The 24,641-nt window shown below is 34.1% G+C and overlaps 1 protein-coding gene across 6 annotated transcripts in view; it reads right to left on the bottom strand.

Annotated features, from left to right (window-relative positions):
* Window positions 1-24,641, bottom strand: part of FUT8 (fucosyltransferase 8) — an 81,224-nt gene that overhangs the window by 24,868 nt on the left and 31,715 nt on the right. For 5 of the 6 annotated variants that reach the window (XM_031055732.1, XM_031055734.1, XM_031055731.1 and 2 more), the window contains 4 exons: window positions 17,687-17,802; window positions 17,386-17,554; window positions 11,296-11,410; window positions 5,312-5,549 (listed from right to left, as the gene is read on the bottom strand). In XM_031055732.1, coding sequence (XP_030911592.1) covers window positions 5,312-5,549; window positions 11,296-11,410; window positions 17,386-17,554; window positions 17,687-17,802 — 638 coding nt within the window. The remainder of the gene's footprint in view (window positions 1-5,311; window positions 5,550-11,295; window positions 11,411-17,385; window positions 17,555-17,686; window positions 17,803-24,641) is intronic. The other variant, XM_005419471.2, reaches the window with a different exon arrangement.

Below are 24,641 nucleotides of genomic sequence, written 5' to 3'. Positions count from 1 at the left end.
TGGAAAGTAATTTTCTTCAGTCAGGGCACATTTAGGTTACCTTCCTTCATTTCAACACGGTTAAAGAATTCTCACGGAACATGTTTCCTAATCTGTTTATAGTCCTGCCCATGCAAGGAACAAATCAAACACTCAATTGCATTTTATACAGATATCAAATCTTCACCTAAATTAGCAATAACATAAAGACAACTCACTGTATACAAGCCCAATGTTTTTGCTTCTTGAACATTTTTTGATAGATAGCATGATTATATACATCAACCTTTAAAGAAATACAGACATTCTTACTTCTGCTGTCAGAAAATTTACTGGACAATAGCTGTATTTAAATTAAAGTATTTCCCATTTATCTCCCATCCTGTTGAAAGATGCCACTGACATGCAAAACAACTTCCAAGAACACCATTCTTTTACCAAGAATGGATTAGATTTGATGTAATTCCTCATATAATTAGATGAGAACCGGTGGGGTTTAGGCCACGTAAATGGCTTGATTAGGATAACTTGCCTTGATTGATTATAGCGTGAAAGAACACACAGATGTATTTTATTACAACCTCCTTAAAATACAAAGTAATTTAGTTTAGTATGGCAGATTTGGGACTGCACAAGTGAACTTCATGACAGAAGTTGTAAGACAATATTAAAAGTATCACTACAAAACAAACAAATTAAAACATACCCACTCCAAAACACAAAAAGGCAAATATTCTTCTGGTTGAAAATCCCCAAAAGAAATAAAGCTAGTTACAAGAAAAGACTGCATCTCCTGTAATTCCAATGTCAGATCATGCATTTTTTTTTTGCTTTTCTGTTTCTGGACCTGTTGCCGTAATAGGGGTCAACAGCAGCAGCGAGTGATTGTTAAAAGCAGACCTCATCTCTAATCAAAATACTCCAGCCACATCTTTGTCTAAAAGTATAAATATTTTGCATATAGAAATACCTATAAAATGTGGCAGGACCAGCTTTTAAAACTTGCTTTATTTTAGAACTGAATTATGGTTTTAATCTCCAACTGTAAAGCAGATTTTTATGTCCTTGAATCAGTGTAGGTCTTTCTCAGAAACCTTTCATATTTATCAATATTCATTTTGAACGCCAGATAACAGAAGTTGACAGTGTCCTGCAGCCTGTCTTTGCTCTGCACAGTGAAAATAGCTTCTTGCTATTATTCCATAACGCTCCACTTAGACATGAACAAGGATCACACTTAGCTCTTTTAGGCTACTGCATTGCTCTGAAAACTCAGACCGACTTCATTAGAATTCCAAGGTCCTTTTAAAAGTTACCACTTCCTAAATATATTCTGTGTTTACACAGACAAATGTCTTTACATAGAGTATCTTACAAGGCACCTTGAAGACAAAAAATCTACAGAGCATCAGAAGCTTGATTTCAAGATTAACACAATTGAAAAAAGGGAAAATTCAGAGAGGTTGCTGTTCCACTCTGTTCTCTCAAATCACCATTCTCCAGCTTGCTTCATAGAAATGGAACTTGTTTGAATTAAAATGTAACTAATGAAAGCTACTGTATAAACACAATGTTAAGAATTAGAACTAGAAATTAATCCATTCTTTCAGCAAATGTTTATAAATAAGAGTGAGATGTGGGAGCAAAACATAATTCATACAATTGCATGCAAGTTAAAGTGGTTTTTTTTAGGCCAATACTAAATATTCAGCTGATTTCCATAAAAAACTACGTCACGGAATATCTAGTTCATGGAGTGAAACTTCTTAATTTATTGCAATTAATTCTGTACAACTTTTTATGGTTTGATTTTGCAATTTTTATTTAGTCCTTTTGATTACTGTTGCCAGATAGACTTTAATAAATTAAACATTCATTTTGTGTACCCACAGTATCCTCATTCTTGAATTATACATATAAACATATTAGTTAATTTATATTTTAAGATTGTAGTTTAATTAATACTTAAAAGCTGGCACTACCAACAAATGAAGAGCTCTGCCATTTTCTCCCCTCTGGGTATCCCTTCCTCAAAAGCATCAATTCATCATAGTTAGAGGCAGCAAAATCAATATTCAAGGATAACTGCAGGAAACTTTGTTTCAGGTTTCCTTTTTCAAGTTATCTTTGATCTTTCTGGTTTTTAGGCCTTATGGGAAGGAGCACATACTGTTATTTAAAGCAAGTAGATGGCTTCTTGACCTCTACATCCCTTCATTCGCCAGCTTGACATGCAAATATGACTTCTAACAGTACATTAGTCTCTCCTTCCTATTAATCTGTTTTCTTTTTCATTTATGATTTTTTGGTCTAGTTATTTTGTAGACCTCTTTCAATTTATTATTGGGCAATGCCACCAAAACATCATAAATCAGCAAGTAAAAAATGGTAAGAAGAGGCTCTGTTTTAGCAAGCAGCAATGATAATAACATTATGATCTGGCTAACTAATTAATTTAAAGAAAATTAATCAAAAATTTCATGATAAATATGTCTTCAGAAGTTCTCTACATTTTTGCTCTTATTACCAGTAAATCATTCATGCTTCTTATAAAAATTCCTGCTTAAATTATTTATAAACAGTTTGACCATAGAAATCAAAGGAAAAACAAACTACAAGCAAGGTGCAATTACAGGCAAGATATCATTTTAGAAATAAGAAGACAACCATCTCTCAAGATTTTTTTCTCTAGAATGACAGTATGAGTGAAACAAAGGACAAGGAAAACTTATGCCACAGTGTAAAATAACTGTTGCATTTACAGAAATCTGCTATAGAATTCTCAATCATTTAATATGTTTAAGCCAGAAAAGCTGAACCTGATTCCAGAACTACCATGTCAAACACAAAGAACAACTCCTCCAAGACGTGACGTGGGCTGAGCTGACCCTTAATTCTTCACCGATAAGAACACGGCTTACTAATCTTCTGCTATCAGGCAAATATCAGCTTGGTCATTAAAAGGCACTCTACTTCCCAAATCCCAAAAACAAGCTTAGCTTTTATACTCAGTTAGGAGAGGACTGGACAAAGAAAATTCCAGAACTATAAGCATTCTCAGCTTATATAAACTTCTTAATTCTTGGAGAAGGTATTACACTCTAAATTGATTCACTGAAGATAAACTACAGAAACTATAAAATTTTGTGTTACGAATAAAACTAAAAAATGTCAATCAGGAGCAATTAATAGATAAACAAATTTAAACAATTTTGTCATGAAGCACATGTTACTATATTATTATCTATTCAGGTCTGCAAATTACATGAAAGCATCTCTCTTAGAGGATATATTTTTCTGACTTGTTGGCCTATTTCCATAATTTACATTGAACACTTACTAAAATTTTTCATTTTGAAATATAATTTTAAAAAATTTAAAAATCCCTACACCACATAGGAGAAATGCTTTGTTTATGTAAAATGAAAATTGATAAATGTCAATGCATTTTAATGCATTTATTTTGAAATTATAGAAAATCCCATGTTGATTTCAGAATTTGTAGAGAAAAAAAATTAAACACATGGTTTGGTTTTGCAATTCTTAACTCTAACTAGAGTTAAGAATTTCAGACTCATTTGTCCCTGAAAAAACAGGGAACAAATAAACAGATATACAAGTAAATAAAAATCTATATAGATTTAGGAAGACATAAAAAGCACACAGAAATCTTCAGCAAGATACTCTGTCTCTAAAATTTAGCAGTAACAATGACTCCCACTGAAGCCAGGCTGAGGCTAGTAAAGAGATCCCTTGTCAGAATCATTCATCCTCACTGACCAAGCCACTGCACAAGATCAGAATTTAACACAGTTTATAGCATGTGTGGCTGGCCAACACACCAACTACAGAAAGATTGTTTTTCATAGCCCTCTAGCTCTAGAATACCAAAACTCAAATTAGTGGCATTCATTATTTAAAAAAAAAAAATTATTGCATCAGGGTATTTCATGTGCTCAGCCTTCAAATTATTCATCCTGATCTAGAAACTAATTGAAAGGTTAAAAAAAAATTTAAAAAATTAAAAAACAAAAGTACCCAAACTATAGGAACCTAAAATAAAGTATTATTTGTATTTTCATCAGCAAAAGCCTATATTGCAGGAAATCATCATCTATTTAAATAGATTTTCATTAAAATATATGACCATTTGAAACCATGTGTGTACCTGAGTGAACTGTTTTCCAGCTTACTGGGCTCAGAAATTGTTCACAAAACTGCCTGCATCTAAATTCTGGAGTCACATATAGGAGTCCACTGAGAACCATGTCCAGACTGTAGTCTCACTTACTAACTTATCCAAACACAAATAAAACTTCATCTGGAGTTCTCAATACCTGTTGTCCATTTATAGTTGTTTTTATAAAACATCCAACCATTCCTAAGAAACATTTTTTGCAAAAAAAAAAATCTCATTCACAAAAACTAACTAGAATTCTCAAAGCTAATTTTGTAGCATCTTGAAGCTCTGAAGAACAGATGCTATTTCAATGTGCAAATGCTGTTTCAATGAGTAAACACACAAGTTTACATGCAACCTGTAAACCAGATTTTGTAAATCTGATTAAGTTAATTTCAGACTGGTAAAATTTTAATAGTTACTTTAAGATTCCATATGCACTGGGTATGCAGCGTCCTAGTGAAAAGACTGAAGATGTTGATATGTTTTGACTACCAATCACATGGAGAAAGATGTCATTTAAAACAAACATTGTTTACTTGGATACAAACAAAGGTACCTGATCCTCCAAACATCAGAGTCCATCTACTTACTCTAGGCAAATTGTTCAGAATGATATAAGAAAGGAACGACTTGCTGACATACAAATAAAAATTCATATTTAACATTGCCATTGTTTTTATAGCATGAATTTTGGATCTGTTCAGCTTGCATTAGGAGTTATTTCAACTATTTGTTTATTTTGTTGGGGTGTGACTATTGGATACCATTTCTTTTATATTTCTATTGCTTAATATTGGAAACATCCCTTATTTCTTAAAAAGTTTATTAACAACGGCCTCTATTTAATACTCTCCTCCCATGAAAATTAGATTAATGTCTAGCAGAGAACACAGTAGCACCCTGCTGAAAAATTGTAATTTAAGTCTCAAATACTAAAATTTTGTATTATAAAGACTCTACCAATGCAGAGCTATCTTATGAAGGAATTTCTTTGAATACAGTGGGCAAATAAGATGTAAAAGGTGCTTACCTACACAGGTGCAACCACAGTTATCATGCTCCACACAACATGAAGGAGACAACAGATTAATTCTATGGGAATGAAGGTGCACAGAAGCAGGAGGAGCGCCATGGGTGGCCCAGCCTTACCTGACCAGTGGCCCGTGGTGGCACCTGCCCTGTCGGTGCAGGTCTCGCTGACGGGCCGGAACACGGTCTCCCAGCCGCCCGTGGCGTAGCGCCAGTTCTGCGACTCCAGGATCAGCGTGCGCTGCGTGCCGTACGCGATCATGAAGCAATACACCACGTGGTGAAGCTGGCAGCCATAGCCACAGCCTTTGTTGATGTTACACACAAGTTTCTTAGCTTTGCTGCAATCCTTCGGGTTCTGTAAGGATGGGTGAAAAAGTGGAGCTGAAGAGAAGCTACATCAAAGGCTTGCATTGCTCTGAAAAACTGGCAAATGTCATAAATCACAGAAGCCGCCCTGCTATAACGCATCTCCAACTAAAATGGATGAGTAAGCTTCAGCTCCATGAAAATTTTATGTGAATTCACTGTGAGCATGAACAGTTATTGAACATACTTCACTATGCTAATATAAAATAGAATACATTCAAGATTTTAAATTACTTTCTCATTTGTAAATCTGTCAGAAAAAGACAACATTTGGACTCTGAGTTCACATTTCATCAACATGATTCTCAGTGTTAGAATGCTTTTTCCTTTGGCATTTTTTCAAGTTTGTTAGGTCTCTTTCAATAAGCACGCATGTCACCCAATAAAAGAAAATTTCCACCCGTCTACAACGTACAGAATAAAACAAATGGTACAGAATAAAACAAATGCTTATTAAGGGACTGCTTCCCAGGCTAGCTGACCACATAGCAAACACAGAATGTAAAACACATACCCAAGCAGACTGAGAAAGGGCAGAATTTTAATCTGCATACCCTTTCCATAAAATAACATATTTCATTTCCACAAACCAAAAACCCATAAAATAGCAGGCAAATGCGTACATTATTTGAATGCTGTGTTTAAAAGTACAAACTAATAAATATTTTTAGGCATGTGGAATTTTTAGGTATGTGGACAACACAACATCATAATCAACAGAAGTTTTTCTTTATGTAAAAGATAGTACTTTTTTTTTTGTATGTATTCATACTTGCATGGCTCTAGACATAGCTCTAAATTCCAGAAAGGTCTTCCACAAAATCTCCAGGATTAACATTTCATATAAGGTACAAGAATACTGATATTTGACCATCAATATAAATTCTGTTTCTTTCACATCTAAACTTTCAATATAATTTTCTGTAAATTTGCAACAGTCAAATCAAATCTTCAAAAAACAGTGATCCCTGTCTGGAGAACTGAGATCCCTCCTTCAAGTGATCTAAAATATATTCTGAATATTCTGAGTCCTAAAATAATTTAAAATAAAATTACTTTGCGCATTCAGTTATGTAAAGGAGAGGACCACAATTCAGATGGGGGAGGGGTGGAGGTACCAAACCAAATCTAAAACTCTAGAACATGTACTATACCATCAGCATTTTATTTTTTTCATTTAAAATACACCTGATTCAAGGCCTAACTAGGTATGAAAACAATAAATGAAATGAAATTTTTGTTCAAGATTTTTATTCCTCAGACCAGTACTTTTATCATCACAAATTTAATGGACAACTTGAGACTAAATCCAACAGGTATCTTTTGAAATTATAACAAATGTATTTCCTACAGTCTTCCAGAAGAGAAAGAGGGCCTTTCTAGTATTCTGTACAAGTCCACATAGAAAGAACTCCATGAAAAAATACCTTCTCATATCATGATTATCAGCAGTATTATATTTTTATTATTGTCATTAATATTATCATATTTTGCTTGGTTTCAGTTAATTAACTGTTCTTACCTCAACCCACAATGGGGTTTTTTTGAGTGTGGTTTTTTTTGTTTGTTTGGGGTTTTTTTCCCCATTGATTCTCCTCCCTGTCCTACCAGGAAGGAGGAGGGAGTGTCTGGGGGTATCTGTTACCAGCTTGGGTAAAGCTACAACATTATTCTTTTTGAAAGGAATAATGTCTGTGAATTTTTAGAAAATGACCTTAGATAAAGCTTTCTACACTTGTCATTACCTCCAAATGCTTGTGTCCTCTAAAATGAAAGCATTTAATCAATGGCATATTTGAAATATTGTCAAGGTATGCCCTTCTCACTTTCTTTCATGTAAATGCAAGCTTCATATAATAGCTTATGAACAATATTATGGAAATCAAGTAGTAATCACACAATGAAATGCAATTTGATAGTGTGACTGCTTATCAATGTTAATATAATGCACTTGGGATTTATCATTGTTTGTAGACCTAACTAAAAACTATATATATTAGTATTAGTTTGTGACTTAAGGAAGCTATTTAACTAATTTCTTTATGACTGTGGTGTTTTTTCAAATTGATACATTCAAGTAGCAAAAAGACAAAGCACTATCTGAGCTTCAATTCTCTACTGAGAATTTTAAAAGAAAAGGAGAGTAGAGATACTTGGATATATCGCAGTTTCAACTGGTGTTTCCAGGAAAAGGTAAAAATATTACCCATTGATAAGGAAGAAAAGTTACATTTCAAGCACCAGAATAGTTTGGGTGTTCATAACCACAACTGCCAGCCAAAGCAACCAGTATTGAGCTGATAAAGAATAACAATTTCAAAACCAATGAAGACTGACAAAAGATACAAAAGATTTTTCCTCCTGGCACAAAGTCACAGAAAAGGATTATAAATCCCTGATTTGAGTGGGTAATACATTCTGTTCTCAACCCTAATGACACTGCTGATCACACTCCTATCTCCAATTTAATTATCTATATAATCAAGAGAGGGATGAAAGGGACTTCCACAAATGTCAAGCCCTGTAATGTAACAGCCATAAAACTGCAGTAAAAAGAAATACCAAAAAAATCCAAACAAAAATTAAACAAACCCACAAAAAATCCCAAACAAAAAAACCCTACACCTGACCAATTACACAAAACATACTTCAATATATAAAAGATTAGATAATCAAGCCATTCCAGAGTTTACACCTCAGTGCCTCACCATCCTCCAGCGCTTTCGAGTGTGTAGTCAGCCACCAAAACACATGACAAACTGGCAAAAGTAAACCCTGCACCTTAACATGCATTTCTCTGTATGAGAAACTGCTGTGTTGTTAATGAGCCTACAGTTCAGAGAACTGAACACAGTTCAGAGAAATTTACTTAATCCAATGAATCACAACAGATTAGACTGGAGTGGGAAAGCACTCTGCTACCATTTACTGAGTAACCTCATAAACACAGTATGATGCTCATTAACAAAGTTGCTCTTTTCTTTATATTTTCAACAGATATTTTATTCTTTGATGCTACGCAGTCTGCTGGAGAAGAGAGTCCCACTCAAAATCTTTGGAAAATCCCATTTTTTTAGAGAAATATGTCAAAAATTGGTGTTTCTCATCATAGTTATCATAAATGTAATTAATACTATCTTCTATTCCCCTTCTTTTGTGATGTCATTTGTAATCCTTCCTTTTCATACCAGCTCCCCTCAAGACTTTGGGGGGAAAAATTCCACGCAAAGAAACAAAAAATCCAAACAAACCAACAGAAGTTTCTTCCAGCTGCTGGAAGAAAACATTCTTCTCTCCCTAGTCAGAAATAGTAGGTATTTGATTTGAGAGCCAGAGATCTCAAAACTTCCTCTAATATTAATTCCTCTAGTTTGCACCTACCCTCTTGTGACACACAAGTTTCAGCTTAAGTGAAACATCCCAGCGTGCAGATGGACTTTAACACACTGTGCTCCTCAATCCTAGAGAAAACCTCACACAGCTATCAGCAGTAACCACACTTCCTTAGGTGGTTATTATACTAAAACCATATAATATACTTATGAGTTGATTGATTACAGTTGTATGGGGTGCACCCCCTTGCACATACACAAAGTGCCCAAAGCCTTTTTTATTGTAGTTGTCATTTTAGCACGAGGACTTTTGTTAAAAATGTGAATCAGTAATTTTAATGTGAAGGAGAGGATTTAATACACTTTAAGACAGAAAAATATAAGTGACGCATTAAACCACCAAAAATACTGCAAAGTCCAGAAAGCTCAGAAAAAAGTCTTGTGACCAATTTTCTGTTCTTTGCATACATATAAAGCCCCAACTAAATAGTATGGCAGAATATGACTTGAATATGGCAAACTATGGCAAATATAATTGATGTGTTGTTGAGTACTTAGTAACCTTTCTCACCTGATTGCATTTTTAACCTTCCAAGCTGAACAAAAATTTTAGATTCTTTTTAAATCAGAGGCTAAAATATTCTGCTATTGTGAGACTGCATGCTGAATCACAAACTTCCTAAAATAAACAGAACAAAAATAGGCACAAAAGAGAAGGGACAGAAAACTGCTGCCTTCATAATTATTTATTCACTTGATTACAGCACTACAGGTGCTCTTATTTGACTTCTCTTGCACATTTTCTACACCTGTTTGATAAAAAACATCTCTGAAAATAAGGCCTTTTCCTTAAATATAAAGTCCTAGCTTTTAAAATGTTCTTCCAACTATAGGAAACTAGTTACATGTAGCCTCATTAAATCAAATTTATGGTAATGTCATCCAAATGAAGCAGCAGTCATCACTACTCACAATCATTCAGCTAAATGACTTCCCAGGGAGATGTCCCAAAATAATGCAGCTGTCAATGTTCAACATGTACCAGAAAAAAACTATGCAGTACTTTCATACTTAACTAAAAAACAATTACAAATATGTCCCATTTTTTTTTGGCATCGACTTGAGGGACAAGGGTTGTTAATTTTTTTAAAATTTTATTTTATTTTTAATACAGTTTTATTATTAATAGAGGTATACAAATATGTGTAATTTCAAACCATTTGACTACTTTACATTGGTGTATATTTGTTAAAGCAAATAACTTTGTGCTCTTTTTGATGACTTGCACAGTTGTATTACTAAACAGGACAACAAATGGATAGTGAAAAAACAGGGAAAGGTAGAAAAAGGCTACATCTATCAGCATGAAAAGCAGTTATGGTATACTACAGCCAAACAGTGGTATCCAAATGAAAAAATAAGGAACAGTTCTCAGAAAGGAGTTGAAGAAGTAAAATAAAAGTGATGACTCCTGCACAATTTAGAGAGATGTTTTTCCTCAGAAGGGTGTCTTTTTTTATTTAACAAGCAACAAATACACAGCTTGGTCGCAGAAGAGAAGGTTCCAACAGCTGAGCAGTGAAATAATGAAAATCTGAGAAACAAATTCAGCTATTTACACAAGAGAAAAGATCAGGCATTAGGAGTGACCATACAAAACAGCTCCACACATGCCATAAAAAATAAACAAAGCATGAATAAAATAGACTACGTTAAATATCTTTTTGATCACTACATAAATAGCTGCATGCATTCAGCCATGCAAAAAGTCCCAACACCTTCAGATAAAGTTTTATTTAGATTTTAAACACACACACTTAAGCACATATATTAAAAAGTCCTTATCAACTCAAAAATATGAGCATCTAGAGAAGTCTCAAACATCTCTTGAAACAATCTAGGACTAGACAATATACTATATAAGCACTTCAATTTTGCTTCCTTATGTTTTTAAAAATGAAGTGCTAGTTCAGAAGTTTGATGTAAGGACTTTCAAATTTTGTTTTGAAAACTATGCAAACATATTAATGCATTTTGATACTCTAAAGAATAAAACTTAAAAAATCAACCAGACAATTATCTTTTACAATAAAGTGAAGAATTCAAACAGGTAAGTACAGCCCAGTAAAAACCATGGATCAAAAAAAAACCCAACAAAGAAACAAATAAACCAAAATAACCAACAACAAAAATACAAACCTCAGTGATTGCCTTGGAATACTACCATCCATATACATACAAAACAATGTTTGAAACTAATGTAGTAATTTATTTTCTACATAATTCATTCATATACCAACATTCATTTTTAAACTACGATGTAATTATTATATTGCAAAGTTTTAGCTATGTATATAAGAAGAAAAAAATGTTTCCCTTGATTGAAAAGCTCTATCCTCTTACCTGTAAATAAGTTATTCTTCTCTGTACCAAATCTGTTAGATCTTTGGCCTCTTTTTCTCGCCAATCTCCAGCTCCATCTGTTTGACTGAGGTAGTACAAGTCGGTCATTATTGACCTGTAAACAACAATGGAAAACAATCGTAACATTACTAATTTGGAGCATTAAATGAAATCAAAGACAAATTAAAGAGATATTTCAATTGCAGCTTCAAAATCAGTTTCTTCATGCCACCTCCTACTGCACAATTCAAACAGCAGCCAAGACAGACTGACTGTGTCCTTCATCTAACAAATATTCCACACCCATCAGCAATTAAAAATTTGAAATTCTAAACAGACTCATGGCCATGCAAGTCCATACTACAAAACATGAATTTTGAAGAACTATGAAATACTAAATTGAGATTATCTAATACATTAGAGATTCTCTTCTTAGGGCTATAACATTTCATTGGCCAAATAAGAGACTAAAGAACACATCATCACAAAAATAAAAATGATATATGGCATTTGTTAAAATTTGCAGATAAGTCAAAATTACTGATTTTTTCCAAACAGCACCACTCTGGAAAAATTTTTTTTTAATCTCTGTGGCTTTTGGGAAGAAATAGAAAACTAGAGACAAACTATTCAAAGTGTTTCTAGAAATGTTAATGGATATTCTAAAAGTAAAAGATGGCCCAACTCAGAACCAGTAATTTCAGAGTTGGTTTCATAGATTGTGAATATTTAATATTGCTAAACATTTCTCCATAACAGTGCTAAAGTTATAAGTTTGAACCACTTTTCTTAATACTTTCATCTTAACTTCAGATGCTGCTTTTATTGCCTGAAATTCTTGATAAACCAAAAGTCTGAGCACTAGAAAGAGAAGCAACAGAACAAAGGCAGGGAAATTTGGGAGGTGACCAAAAAACAGTGTGAAGGTAGGAAAAATACATTTCCTAACAACATTTGAAGTGGTCTTGTCAAGCTGTTGGCAGCACTTGTTAGCACTGGAAGCACAAATCCAATTAGCCAAGGCTACCCCTTGTCCATAATTGACAGGCTGCATATCCCTACTAGGAAACTACTTCAATGACCCAATACTGAAGCAGTAAACATTGAGATAGAGCTGCCCTAATCTGATTTATCAGCAGAGTTATCAGACAAACTTTTCTTGCTAATTTAATAACTGGATTTATGGATCTGAAATTTTATTTCAAACACTCATTCTGGTCTTTATCCTCATGCTTCTACACAGGGTAACAGAGACACTGACTATAGCATCTGCTATTATTGTATTAAACATTTTACCCAAATTGTTCAGCAGTAGCAATCCTCATCTTCTGTCAATCAGCTGGAGGAAACTTATCTACATTCTAATCTGAAACTATATAAAGTCGATTTTCTTTTGCAAGGTAATTGAGCTTGAAACACCCCATTGTGGCTTTGCATAAAAATTAATTTTAAGCATCACCAGGTAACTAGTTTTAAATCAGTAACTATTAAAGACACATAATACAGTAACATGTACACACAGTTCAAAGAGAATTAGAACAGAACTAATGATGGACTAGTTCTAATACAATGCATTATATACAGATAACTGGACACATAAAGAGTTTGCTCCTCTTAAGACAGTTTCCCTATTTATAGAAAACATATATGCTAGTAGGCATACTAGAAAAGGAAACCAATGCATTTTCTCAGGAGTTTAAATAAGTTTTTCCTCCCAATCAGGATGTAACCAAGCTGGGTGTTTAAAGAAAAAATACAAAGTCAAGGTTTCAAGGTTTAAACATTATTATTTTTTTAAAATCCTCTTTCATTAAAAGCACCCATGCAACCACATAGCCACATTTTAAACCATTTTCAAATGCTCTTTCATTAGCCTTAAACAAGTCTTTTTAGTACCTGTGATGCAAGTAGTCAGTGTACTCTCCCTATATTTTATAGAAATATATTTCCATTAAATATTGAAAAAATAACTGAAAATACAAAGTTTACCAATTAAAAAACAACAATAAAAAATTCTGTCAGCTCTTAAGTAATTTTTCCTATTTCTACAGAAAAAAAAGTGTTGCCCAAATTTTATTTTTTATATTACTAGCTATGGAGACCGTGACAAAGAAAAGGCAGTAGCTTAGTTTTAATAATCAGCGTTATGGATGAATTATAATTACTTTGATAATTTTTGAGGTAAGAGAAATGGGTGAGAGTGTCCTCACACAGCCTCAGTGACTCACCACATTAAGTGAAGGCAGCTTTGCTCAGTAGAAACCATAAAAAGTATCAAATGATTTGCAGGAAATGTTACAAATTCATGAAAGAGTTTTCAGACAGTATCCGTAATCTTCTTTAAAAAAAAGTGTAAAACCCTGAAGTAAACCAGGAAGTGAAAAATTCACAGGTGTTATCACACAAATTATTAGAAGGTAGTGCTATTTTAAGACACAGTCACAGAGTCCTTTTTTCTTTGATTGTTACTGCTCAGAAATGTGCATTTTCCAGCTACATCTGCTAGGGTTTTTTGAGCATGGCAGATCACTGTGATAACTTATTAATACAGATTTAGAAGAGACGCAAATACCAAAGACCCAGGTCATGCTCCGTGGCGAGAGTTAGAAGCACAGGGAGAGGTGATCCATGAGCCCAAGATAGCTCAGTGCACACAAAGGATGAGCCTGCACAGGGTTATTAGAGGCTACTGCAGGTGCTGAAATGGCAGGAAACTTCACACAGTGGCACTGCAGATATCTACGGCATCAAACTTGCTCTGGGCTACTAACCAACAACATCAACTTGCTGCTGTTGTTGCTTCATATCATAAAATAAACCTTGGAGCTGTACTTAAAAGTATTTTTTTCCTGGAAAGCAGAATGGAGGAAAAAATCTGGCTGTGTTTCATCCGTATTTGATTGCCAAAATAATGGGGGAAGGGTGGGCGTTTTTAACAATCAGTCTAGACATCTATTCCAGTCATATGAAAAAATTTAAACCTCCTAAAATTTTACATCAACAAATAAAAACTCAAAGGAAAATATGTAATTCAAAGGAAATTATGTGAAACTTTCTCCAAACACTGTGCATCAAATGTTGGCCAGTTACCACAAAATCCCTGATGACAGCTACTCGCTGGGAGAAGGAATGAAACTAACTCAGTAATAGCCACCTTGCAAACAACTTTTGTCAACACAGGAAACAACCATGACAACTAGAGGATAAATTTGCTCTGTTTTAATAACTCAATATCAAATAGTATTTCCAATGTTTAGATGAATTTACTCTCAACAGCCCTCTTTCCTATAGCAACTATGAGAATACAATTATGTAATTCTCAAGGAAAATGCTGTGTTGGGGAACACTATTTCTCAAACAGAATCAGTACTGAAATACTTGACAAATAGTGGGACCAGCACTGCCCTGGAGAAAATCCACACAGCTCCTAGGGCATAGCCAACAGTGATTAAAGCATCCAACAAGAAGCACTATCATATGAGTAGTAAACAATTTGCTTAATATCACCAAAATTAACAAAGAACTCTAATACTTGTCTAGAATCGGAGAAACTAAAGTTTATCATCTCTTAAAAAGCAAGTCTTAATCTATGACACAGAAAGCTTTCCTCACCAACAAGTATGAGCCTCTCTCCTTACATAGCTACCTCATCATTTGATACACATCTCTTTGTTTTCCCACATAAGAACAGCATGAAAAACTCCTTTAAGTACATATAATTAACACTAATCTTTCTAATCCAAACAATAGATTATAATATTTATTAACATTTCTGAGATATCTTTATGTATATTTATGTGCATGTATATGTATAAAAGTAAGTAATACCAGCTGCACTTGCAGTGTTCCATTTATTTAAAATATAACCTTTTAAGACAGCACTGTAAAGAAAAGAGCATTTGACAACAGGTTTAATTCCTTTAAAGAAATTCCTTTAAAGAAATTCAAGAACTGCACATGTATTTAAAAGACCAAACCAACAAACAAAATAGGTAATAAGTAAAAAACAAAACAACAAAAAACCCAAACAAACAAAATCCCAAAACAAACAAACAAAAAAACCAAAGCAAAAACCTGTGCTTCTCAAAGTGAATGACAAACATCTGATTTGCTCATTCCAAACTTATGCTCTGTTCCTTTCAGAGAGGCAAGCAGATGGACAGTGCGGAGGGAAGATGAGACTGTTCCTTCCCTGGGGAGGTACCGTGCATTGTAAGGGCAAAGAAGACCCCAGAGGCAGCAGTGCATCACATGCCAAAAGATGTGCACACAAACTGGAAATCTTCCTGCAATTCACACAACAAGACTAAAAGATTAAAGGGAAAGAAGGAGACAGCTCAACCTCAAAGGTGCAGGAAAAAACTTCCTCAGTACTAGAGGCAACCAAGTTGTGCATTCTGCAACACAAAATAATTCTACTGCTTGAAGGCAACATTGCAAATGCACCAGGAATACGGCTGAATATCGAAGAAACATTTTTATCTGTTTTTTTCTAATGCAATTCCTTTGAATTTCTACACTGTAAACAGATTGTCTAGATTCAGTTTAATAAAAACTAGTTTATGGCTGTTTGATTTTAGCTTAAACGACTTAGGTCTTCTTTGAGGACCTCACCAGATAGGAAGGTCTACACAGATCTGTTACAAAGACTAAATAGACTTCACATTATTCTATATTTAATAACCACCCAGATAACTGAAAGAATACTTGTACTCAAGACAAGAATTCTCAGAGGAAAAAAAAAAGAGCAGTTGTGATTGCTTACATCACATACAAACTTCTTTCAGTACCACAGTGAGATTCATCTCAACTTCCAGAGGTCTACAGGGCAGTTTTATAACTCCATGAGAAGGAGTTTATGCACCTCCCGAACGGGTTTCACCTCATCCTGAAGTACAGTGATATGTGAACATAAGGGTGTCAGAAATGCAGAAACTGGAAAATTAAGACTTAATGAACTAATACTCATTGGTATACAATGGAAAGAACTAAGGGAAAGGACTCATCCTGGGAGGCAGCAACAAGAGAACTTCTGGCACCAAACACACACATCATTATTCAAAGTTTCACTGTGGTGACTGCTTCATCCTGGCTTTATAAACAGAGCAATAACATGCACATAAGTGATTCTGTTACCATGACAAAAGTCAGAAAGTCTGGTATTAGACTACTTGCTCCAGTTTTTAGCCGACATAGTTTAAAAGGTACATAAGAATCCATGACCTAAAGTTCAAGAAGCCCAGATGGAAATAACTTCTGTGGAAAAAAAAATATTTCTGAGAGGAGATAACTATTGAAACTGCCCAGGGAAGTGACACTTCTCTGCCAATTCACTGTTCAAGTGAAGATCTCAAGTCTTTTGGAAAATTCCGCTTCAGCCAAGCACCACTTTTATTTCAGTCAAATATATAAAACTGCACTTGGCAGAGAACTAATTGGATGAAATTTAATCATGTCTTATATATAAATAATAACTCTCAATAATTGAATAGTCCTTTCTCACTTTCAACTCAATCAATCTGTGACAAAATGGATTTTGGAATTGCAGAATATTAAATTACAAAATTTAATGGACTATACTATTTGCCCATATTAATAATCGAATTCATATTGTCTTTATGTTTTAAATAGTGTTTGCATTATTTCTAAGGAATTGAAAATTCTTATGAATTTTTCCCTTTACTATATTATTATTTTCAAAGGCCGTTGCTTTATTACAGACGTTCATATACAGAGATTACAGCTTTTTTCAGGGCATTGATTTAAGGTAGTGTATTTAGTTAATTGAGGTATTTTTGTATAACTGTTTACTGATGAGACACAAACTGTCATTGCAATCTTGTTGGGAACAGAGTTATAATATGCTTAAAGACAGATGTCATTGAATTTTTAACAGTTCCTGGATTAATTTTGTTCAGCACAAACAAAACTCATGCAGAATATTTTAATATAATACAAAATATAATACAAAAGGTACTCCAACAATAAGGAAGCCTGATGATTGACAACATCAAAAAATAAAATTGCCACACATCTTTGAACAATATAATGACAGTTAAATTAAAGGTCAGAACCAACTAATGGAAGTACCTTTCCTGATGACCCAAATCAGACAGAAATTCATCAATGCGTGTTTGCAGTTCACTTCCTTCTAGATTTTTTAACTTCTTCAGTTCACTCTGGAGGAAAAACCAAAGTTCCTTAGCCCCGTTTTCAATCCTCCTTCTCAGTATTTCATGGTCTTTTCCAAGGCCACCTACTTTAAAAAAAAATGCATAAAAGCATCAGTAATTGTAGCTGAATTATTTGCTAAGAAGCCAATATATCTGTGATATGAAATACTAAAACATCAAAACTTGTTTTAGAATTACAAGAAAAATTATCTACCAACCATCTCCTGTCCGTTTCTTATAGTTTTCTATCTGTTCTTTGGCCTTTAGAAGTTGCTCCTCTAAAGCATGTACCTTTCCTGCAGCTGGTCCCTGATCAATGGGACCATCTGGTATCCTAGGATACAGAAAATAAAGAAATTGCATTATTTATAAATATAATGATTTGATAAATTATTTGCATTAACAATTCAGCTCTCCACTCATTCTTTATTTCATACCATTTTACTGCTAAACCTTCATCAGATTTCCTTAAAACCAGAAGAAATTAAACACATTAACATAAAGATTTTAAAAGCACAATCCCATAGGAGAAAAACAGTGCGCAACACAGCTGCAAGGTCCTGATCCTAAACTGTGTTGTTTACAAGACTTCCACTCACCAACAAGAACAATCCAAGGTTCTGCTTGTGAAAATAATATCTGTGGCAGTTTAACTGCTAACCTGACTGGCACACAAACAAATCCATTCTGCTCTTGAGCCCTGGCCATATCTTCCAGGAGAACCAGGGCTCCAGCACTTGACCTCCAGTTAAGTCTTCCTACACATCCACACAGGATGATTTCCATGTATTGCCTGGACTCAGAAAAAGATCCAACTGTCTTAAATGTACCACTATCATGGTTTTTTTATGACAACTCTAGTATTCTAAAGTGTAGATCACCTAAAAAACCACCAGCAATTGTAACATCCATCTGTTAAATTTCTGATATGTGAACACAGGAGAAGTATGGAAACACATATCCTGAAATCTATGAGCCATAAATCAGCCCTGAGGGCATTACTGAAGTTTGTTCATCATCTCAACTTGAATCCACACATTAATAAAGCAAAATTATTAACATTTAAAAATTAGATGCTAACTTCTTCTTGCCTCAAATTTAATGCAGGGAAAATAAATAACCTTTTCATTTCAAGAGAAATTACCCTTCTGGTTAAAAATTATTCCACATTTTATAATGTAAGAGCTGACCCCAGAAAGAAAAATATGTGCAATGGGAAGTCTTTACAACTGCAAAGAATACAGAACTCCTGCAGAACATGAAGATGATTCTTCCTTCATAAAGGAATACGAGCATAAAAAGAAACAGGTATTCTCTCCACACACAAACAGACAGAGTTTCACAGCACCATACACAGGAACAGTCCTTGACAGACAAAAGATGCCTCTGGCATAGAGAAAATAGTGGTTTGAGGGAGCACCTTCCCTGTAAAAAAGGAATTAACCATTCTAAATATCCTACTGAGATGTTATTTCTTTAATGTCTCTCAGGTCTGGATAACTAAATTCCAATAAAATTTCAGGGACTGATGAAAAGTTCATTTTCCCCGGAACAGCTGAAGAGAATGCCTAATGTGAGCATCAGAAAACTGCATCACATGAAGCACAGCATTCAGCATCGTTTTTCAGAAGGGGGCAGGAGAGGTGGAGGAAGAAGCAGTTACATAGCCTGACAGAAATTTAGTAAAAAACTCTGCAGTCTTAAAGCTTCCTACTAAAGCTATCCTATCCCTATCCTACTAGGGATAATTAAATTACTGAAAAAAAATATTTGTGTTCTAAAACTACCATGTTAAACAAAAAGGAATTATCATTAAGTGCTTGTACATCTGCTTTTTCATGCAATGATGGAAAAAGCACATCAGAACTGTGTAAAATATCCTAATCTTAAGCATGTGCACTTCCTAAATATAATCTGTTTCAACAATCAATTCATAAATTTGTTTCTACAACAAATGTATGGTGGTATATCCTACTGAGATAGAGTATTGGATTGCCATGTACAAGACAATACAAACAAGCCTTTAAAAAATATATTGAAAAACATTTACATTCTTACACTAATTTAAAACCACCAGATAGAAATGTGTTTGTGATCTGCCAGCTTGGTACCACAATTTGAGTCGTGAAAGAACAACTAACCACAAAATTACCAGAAAAAAATGGAACAGTTTATTCTGTACAAGTCACATACACTAAAGGTAGAGTCTGTGAAAAACAATAGGGTGAAAGGATAGAAAATCATTACCATAACAAATCTTGAGACAGTACACACACCCTCTTAGCATAAGGAAATTCTGTAAAGTAGCAATTAGAGAATCCTACAGAAGAATGGTTGTGGATGATATGAAAGAAGCACAGTAATGTTGAGCATTTGATATAATTAAGATCTTAAAAAGAAAAGTACCATTTTGCCATTTAACATTCATCTTGCTTTGGCACACTGCAATAAAAATTTTTATTATACTTAGACTGTTAGATAAAAGAGCTGGGAGGGGGGCATATTCTCTAAGCTAGTTGCTTAGACTTCCAAAAATCACATCTTTTTAGGATTAAACTAAGATAGCTTATTCTTTTTCAGTTGTGTCTCTACATCTGTTACCTCATCAGACTTGGCATTGCTGTCTTCCTCACTTTCATCCAGTCTCAAAATTAGGGAAAAGATTCTTCTCTGCAACCAGCACAGCTTGGCAGTTATTACCCTCTACAAGTACTTCAGCTGAGCTGGATATAACATTTGAGGGGAAAGTGTTTGAATTAAAATCCTTATCTAGTCTCATGGCATCCATGCAGGTAACGTCTAGTGCAGAATATCCTAGTAATTATGTTACTCATGAATAAGAATGACTACTGAAAAACAGGAATTCTTATGGGAAAAAGAATTCTTACCAAAGTCCTGACAACTATTTTATTCCCTAAAATATGAGAAGTGAGTTTAAAGTAAATTCATCTAAACTAGGATGGTTCTAAGCAGTAATAAAAAAAACACATCAGTAAGCATCTAGTACAGAGTATCTTTCACTTATTACTATGGTAAAACTGTAATTAAGTTATGAAAACAAAATAAACATCATTATAGGCCACTTAAGTGGTCAATCAAGCTAATAAACAAAGCTTATTTCAATTCTCTGTAGTTACAAGGTGTGATGTTTGCATGCTGCTTCCTACCATCTGATAGCAAATATAAATTATCTTTCCCATAATCAACTCAACAAATAAAGATATTACTGGATAACTTTAAACATCAAAAAGATTATGCTGTAGAGATAAGCTGTTTCTGCTTTGTCCTTTGTTAGTAATCCAAATTTTAAAAAATAATTCCGTGTACATAATCCATATGGACTGAGGCCACTTTCTCATCACCTTCAGGTGCAATGACAAAGGGGCAATGACAAAGCAATGGATCTCTAGTCTGGATCTCTGAAGGCAAAAAGAACCCCTTAAGAATTAATCATAGTGACATTCCATTTAGCTAGAAGAACTGCCATACTGTGTAAAATAATTGTAAAAATAGTTTTTAAAAATCCATAAATTACAAAAACCATTCTAACCTTTTCCTATTTCCAAGATATCTAAAAAGTTACACTAATTTATCAGCAAAAGGAAAAATGTAAGATTTCACAAGTTCATACTCAAATACTTTCTCATTCTTTCATTTATATCCAAGTTCTTTGTAAAGAACTAGAAGGATTGTAACTACCTAAAGCCACATTATGATTGCCTTTTCCCCTCTCACTTTTTTCTCTTCCCAAGAAGAGAATCATGTTCAATTATTAATGACCACTAGCACACACAAACAAAAAGAATACAGGCTGTCACTTCATCCTCCTTAGATCAAACCTCCTCAGTAAATAAAACTGAAAGAAAGAGTCAATGTTATCTGCAAATAAAGAGCAAGCATCCCTTACCAATTTAGATCAGCACAGCCCTGATCAGCACTGATTTATGTCCACTGCACACCTTGCTTCCCCCTTAACTCAGAATTGCACAAAAAACCAGTAAAAAGAGCAGAGGTGGCCACCATTTAGTTCAATTATCTTCATTCTTCCCACACTGTGCAATACCCGCAGCTTCAAACTTGAGATATTTTAAATACATGTAGTAGAAAACTGTACTTTAGTATTTAAATTTTTATCAAGCCAAAGCCATTCTTCTATCCAAGCCCCTTTAATGTTTTCTACAAGTTTAAAGGACCCAAAAACTGTCCAGAGTAATTGACAATAGTACTTTAATAGAGTTGCTTATGATTAATTGATCTTGAGTTTGGATTCTCCACCAGCCTCAGCACCAGCAACATTAAAGCAACTCTAGTGCTCTTTCAAAATTAAATCTGATCTCTTCTTTCTGAAGCTACACTCAGAACTATTAGAATAATGTGTAGGTGTTTGGTTTTATGTGTCTGATGACATTTTACCCTTTTCCACCTCTGTTCTGCTTTATAACACATACTCCTATTTCTGAGTAAGAAACAGGTTATCATATTTATTAAAAGAATTGCAGGTTCTACAAAATGCAATATTTAAAAGAGTCTAGGAGGGAAATATAGTCCAAATGTGATGTATTCATAACATGAACACAGTATGAATCCATTTAACAAGATTTTCTATTCCCTGGAGGAGAACTCTGAAATTACTGGTTCCTAAACTGCCAGGTTTATCTTCCATCAAAATACCCTAAAATATAAAAATTCGACTACCACCCAGTAATACATAGAGAAGCACATGAATATTATGAAGCATTCATGTATTGCAAAAATAAAGCAAGCATAGGACAAGGATGAAGGCATACGCAGCTTCACAGTTTCCATCCAAGAAAATGGGACATTACAAAAGTTGTAATTTTAAGCTCTCCTATTCCTAAAAGCCTTGTATCAGCCATATGCAACAGAGACAGTCTTTAGAAGTCATATCATAACTCTAATAGTAAGCAAGAAAGTAGGTTCAGGTAAAACTACTGGTTTTAGGAAACAAGATTATGTAATACTTTGATTTGATTATTACTCCCTCTCAAGTTTCCCTTAACAAAAATTGTAGTAAAGATTTCCAGTTTTGCAGTCACACCTACTACATCTGTAATAAGTGTCCTTGAAAGGGCTCTTCCAGGTCTACTGCATATAGAACAGTGAAAAAACAACCTATAAAAAACTCAGATTTATTATTATCTTACACCAATGAAACCTAGAATGCTTCTAAAATCAACCCAGATCTGCTCACACAGTATTGTTTATAATCATATACAGACTATGCTAACTCTCCAAACTCACTCTACTACAATATTCATGCACATAATTTTTAAAACTCAGACACTACAAAATACCTTTAATTCCATTTATCTTCTCTATCAATAACATACATTTGTGCCTCTTTCTAGCCCACAAGCAAGGTTTTTACAAAGCATCATATTGGCAAAAGAAAAAGTACAGTAACTTCTCACCTAAGGCTTTTTAAATACAGCATAAGAACTGTGTGGTACCTGATGCAACTTCATGTAATCAGAATTGCACTGAGTACAAAAGTGTACTCAGTTCCTAAAGGAATATTTTTTATTTCAGGCCATTCACAAAAAGATGTGACTGCTCCAACTTGCAGTCTTGCAAATATACATCTTAGAAAATAAGTATTAAAAATATGCTCATCAAAAATCCTTGCAAAAATATGAATTACTCTTAACCGATATGGGTAATAAATAAGAAGTATTTTTAAAATCATAAATTCATAAGAACATATTTTTTGAAATCAAACATACAAACAGTTGCAGCGGATAGGAACCAGAATAACCCAAACAAGTACCTACCCCTGCCCTAAAACCCTAATTCTATTCCTTACACATCTTGTGTGGAAAGAAGCAATCAGGAGAAAATTACAAAATCAGATATTATTTAAGTATCACAGAGGAGAAAAGGGTTAAGCAAGATTTTATAAAGCCTTTTCACAGATATGATCTTTGTCAAATTTTGAATGGTTGGCTGTGCGTGCACATAAGGTATGTTTCATAGGGTAGATTTTTGGTTTTCTTTTTTGTTGTTGTCTTTGGGGATGAGGCCCTGCCACACAAATTGGCAGCAAAGGAGGATTCAAATCTCAGATGGAAAAATCACTTCTTGTCATTGCATGTGGCATTCATAAAGAGATGCAAACAAGCACAGTCCAGCTCCCATTTTCAACCATCCCAGAAGATTTTTATCAGGTAGATTTTTATAAGGAAGTCTGAGGAGCCTTAGGAACCCATTATAATGGGAAAGTCCAGGCAATTGAAATGTACTGAAGTGCATTTTACCACTTTAATTAACAATTAAAGACGAAATACCAATTTTCTCTAACTTCAAAATGGAAATTAAAAAACAACTTACACTTTTACTAAACTACTGATTCTTGTAACCACACCTGCCTTCTGTTCCTTCCTGCCTGCCCTAACTAGCTATTATTAATAGCACAACTATTCATTAGGATAATTTTCTAACATTCACAAAACTTCTTTGCCCACTAAGGTAAATTCTGTTAACTTGGAACTTTTTGCCAGGCAAAAGTTTTATCTAATAGTGCAAAATACTTTCATTAGTACAGTTAACTAGTATAGTTAATCAGATGTTTGTCTATTGTTCCAATTTTACAGGTAGGCATTCTTACCCTGTATAATCTCCTCCACAAGTAACTTTTAAGTTCTTATTTGGAATATTCCTAATTTCAGGAATTATCTTAGCCTTGTTGCATATATTGTCTGTTTTAACCACACAAAATTATTTATGTGCTGATTTGTTCTCTAGATACAAAATCTTAGTGGAAAAGGGCAGCAAAACCAAGTTTTTACCTCATGCCTGTTATGAGCTCTATTGATGTAGAGAGTGTTGTCTTACCACTCAGATTTAACTGACACTATCAGTAATTAAAGAATTCAGTACAAATCAAAATATTCTAGCAATTAAATCATATTCAAATAATAGTTCCAGTCTTTCTGTCTTTGATCAGTAAAGCCTAAAATAAATTACATCTTTACTTTAAGGTGTAAACAGGAGCAAAAGTAATCTTTTCTGTCTAATTGGATTTCTGAAGTTAAGAGGTGTTTTGTTTCTATAATATATGCTCACAGCAGCAGCGACCTCTTCCAGGACACAGATACTCAATCCATGGACTGCTGGTTAATGCCTCGTTTTAAACAGACACACTGCTACAAAACT

Source organism: Geospiza fortis, unplaced genomic scaffold (assembly GCF_000277835.1).
Source record: "Geospiza fortis unplaced genomic scaffold, GeoFor_1.0 scaffold66, whole genome shotgun sequence".
NCBI lineage: Eukaryota > Metazoa > Chordata > Aves > Passeriformes > Thraupidae > Geospiza > Geospiza fortis.
The sequence above is the reverse complement of the archived record's forward strand: the minus strand, read 5'-3'. Positions and strand labels throughout refer to the sequence as shown.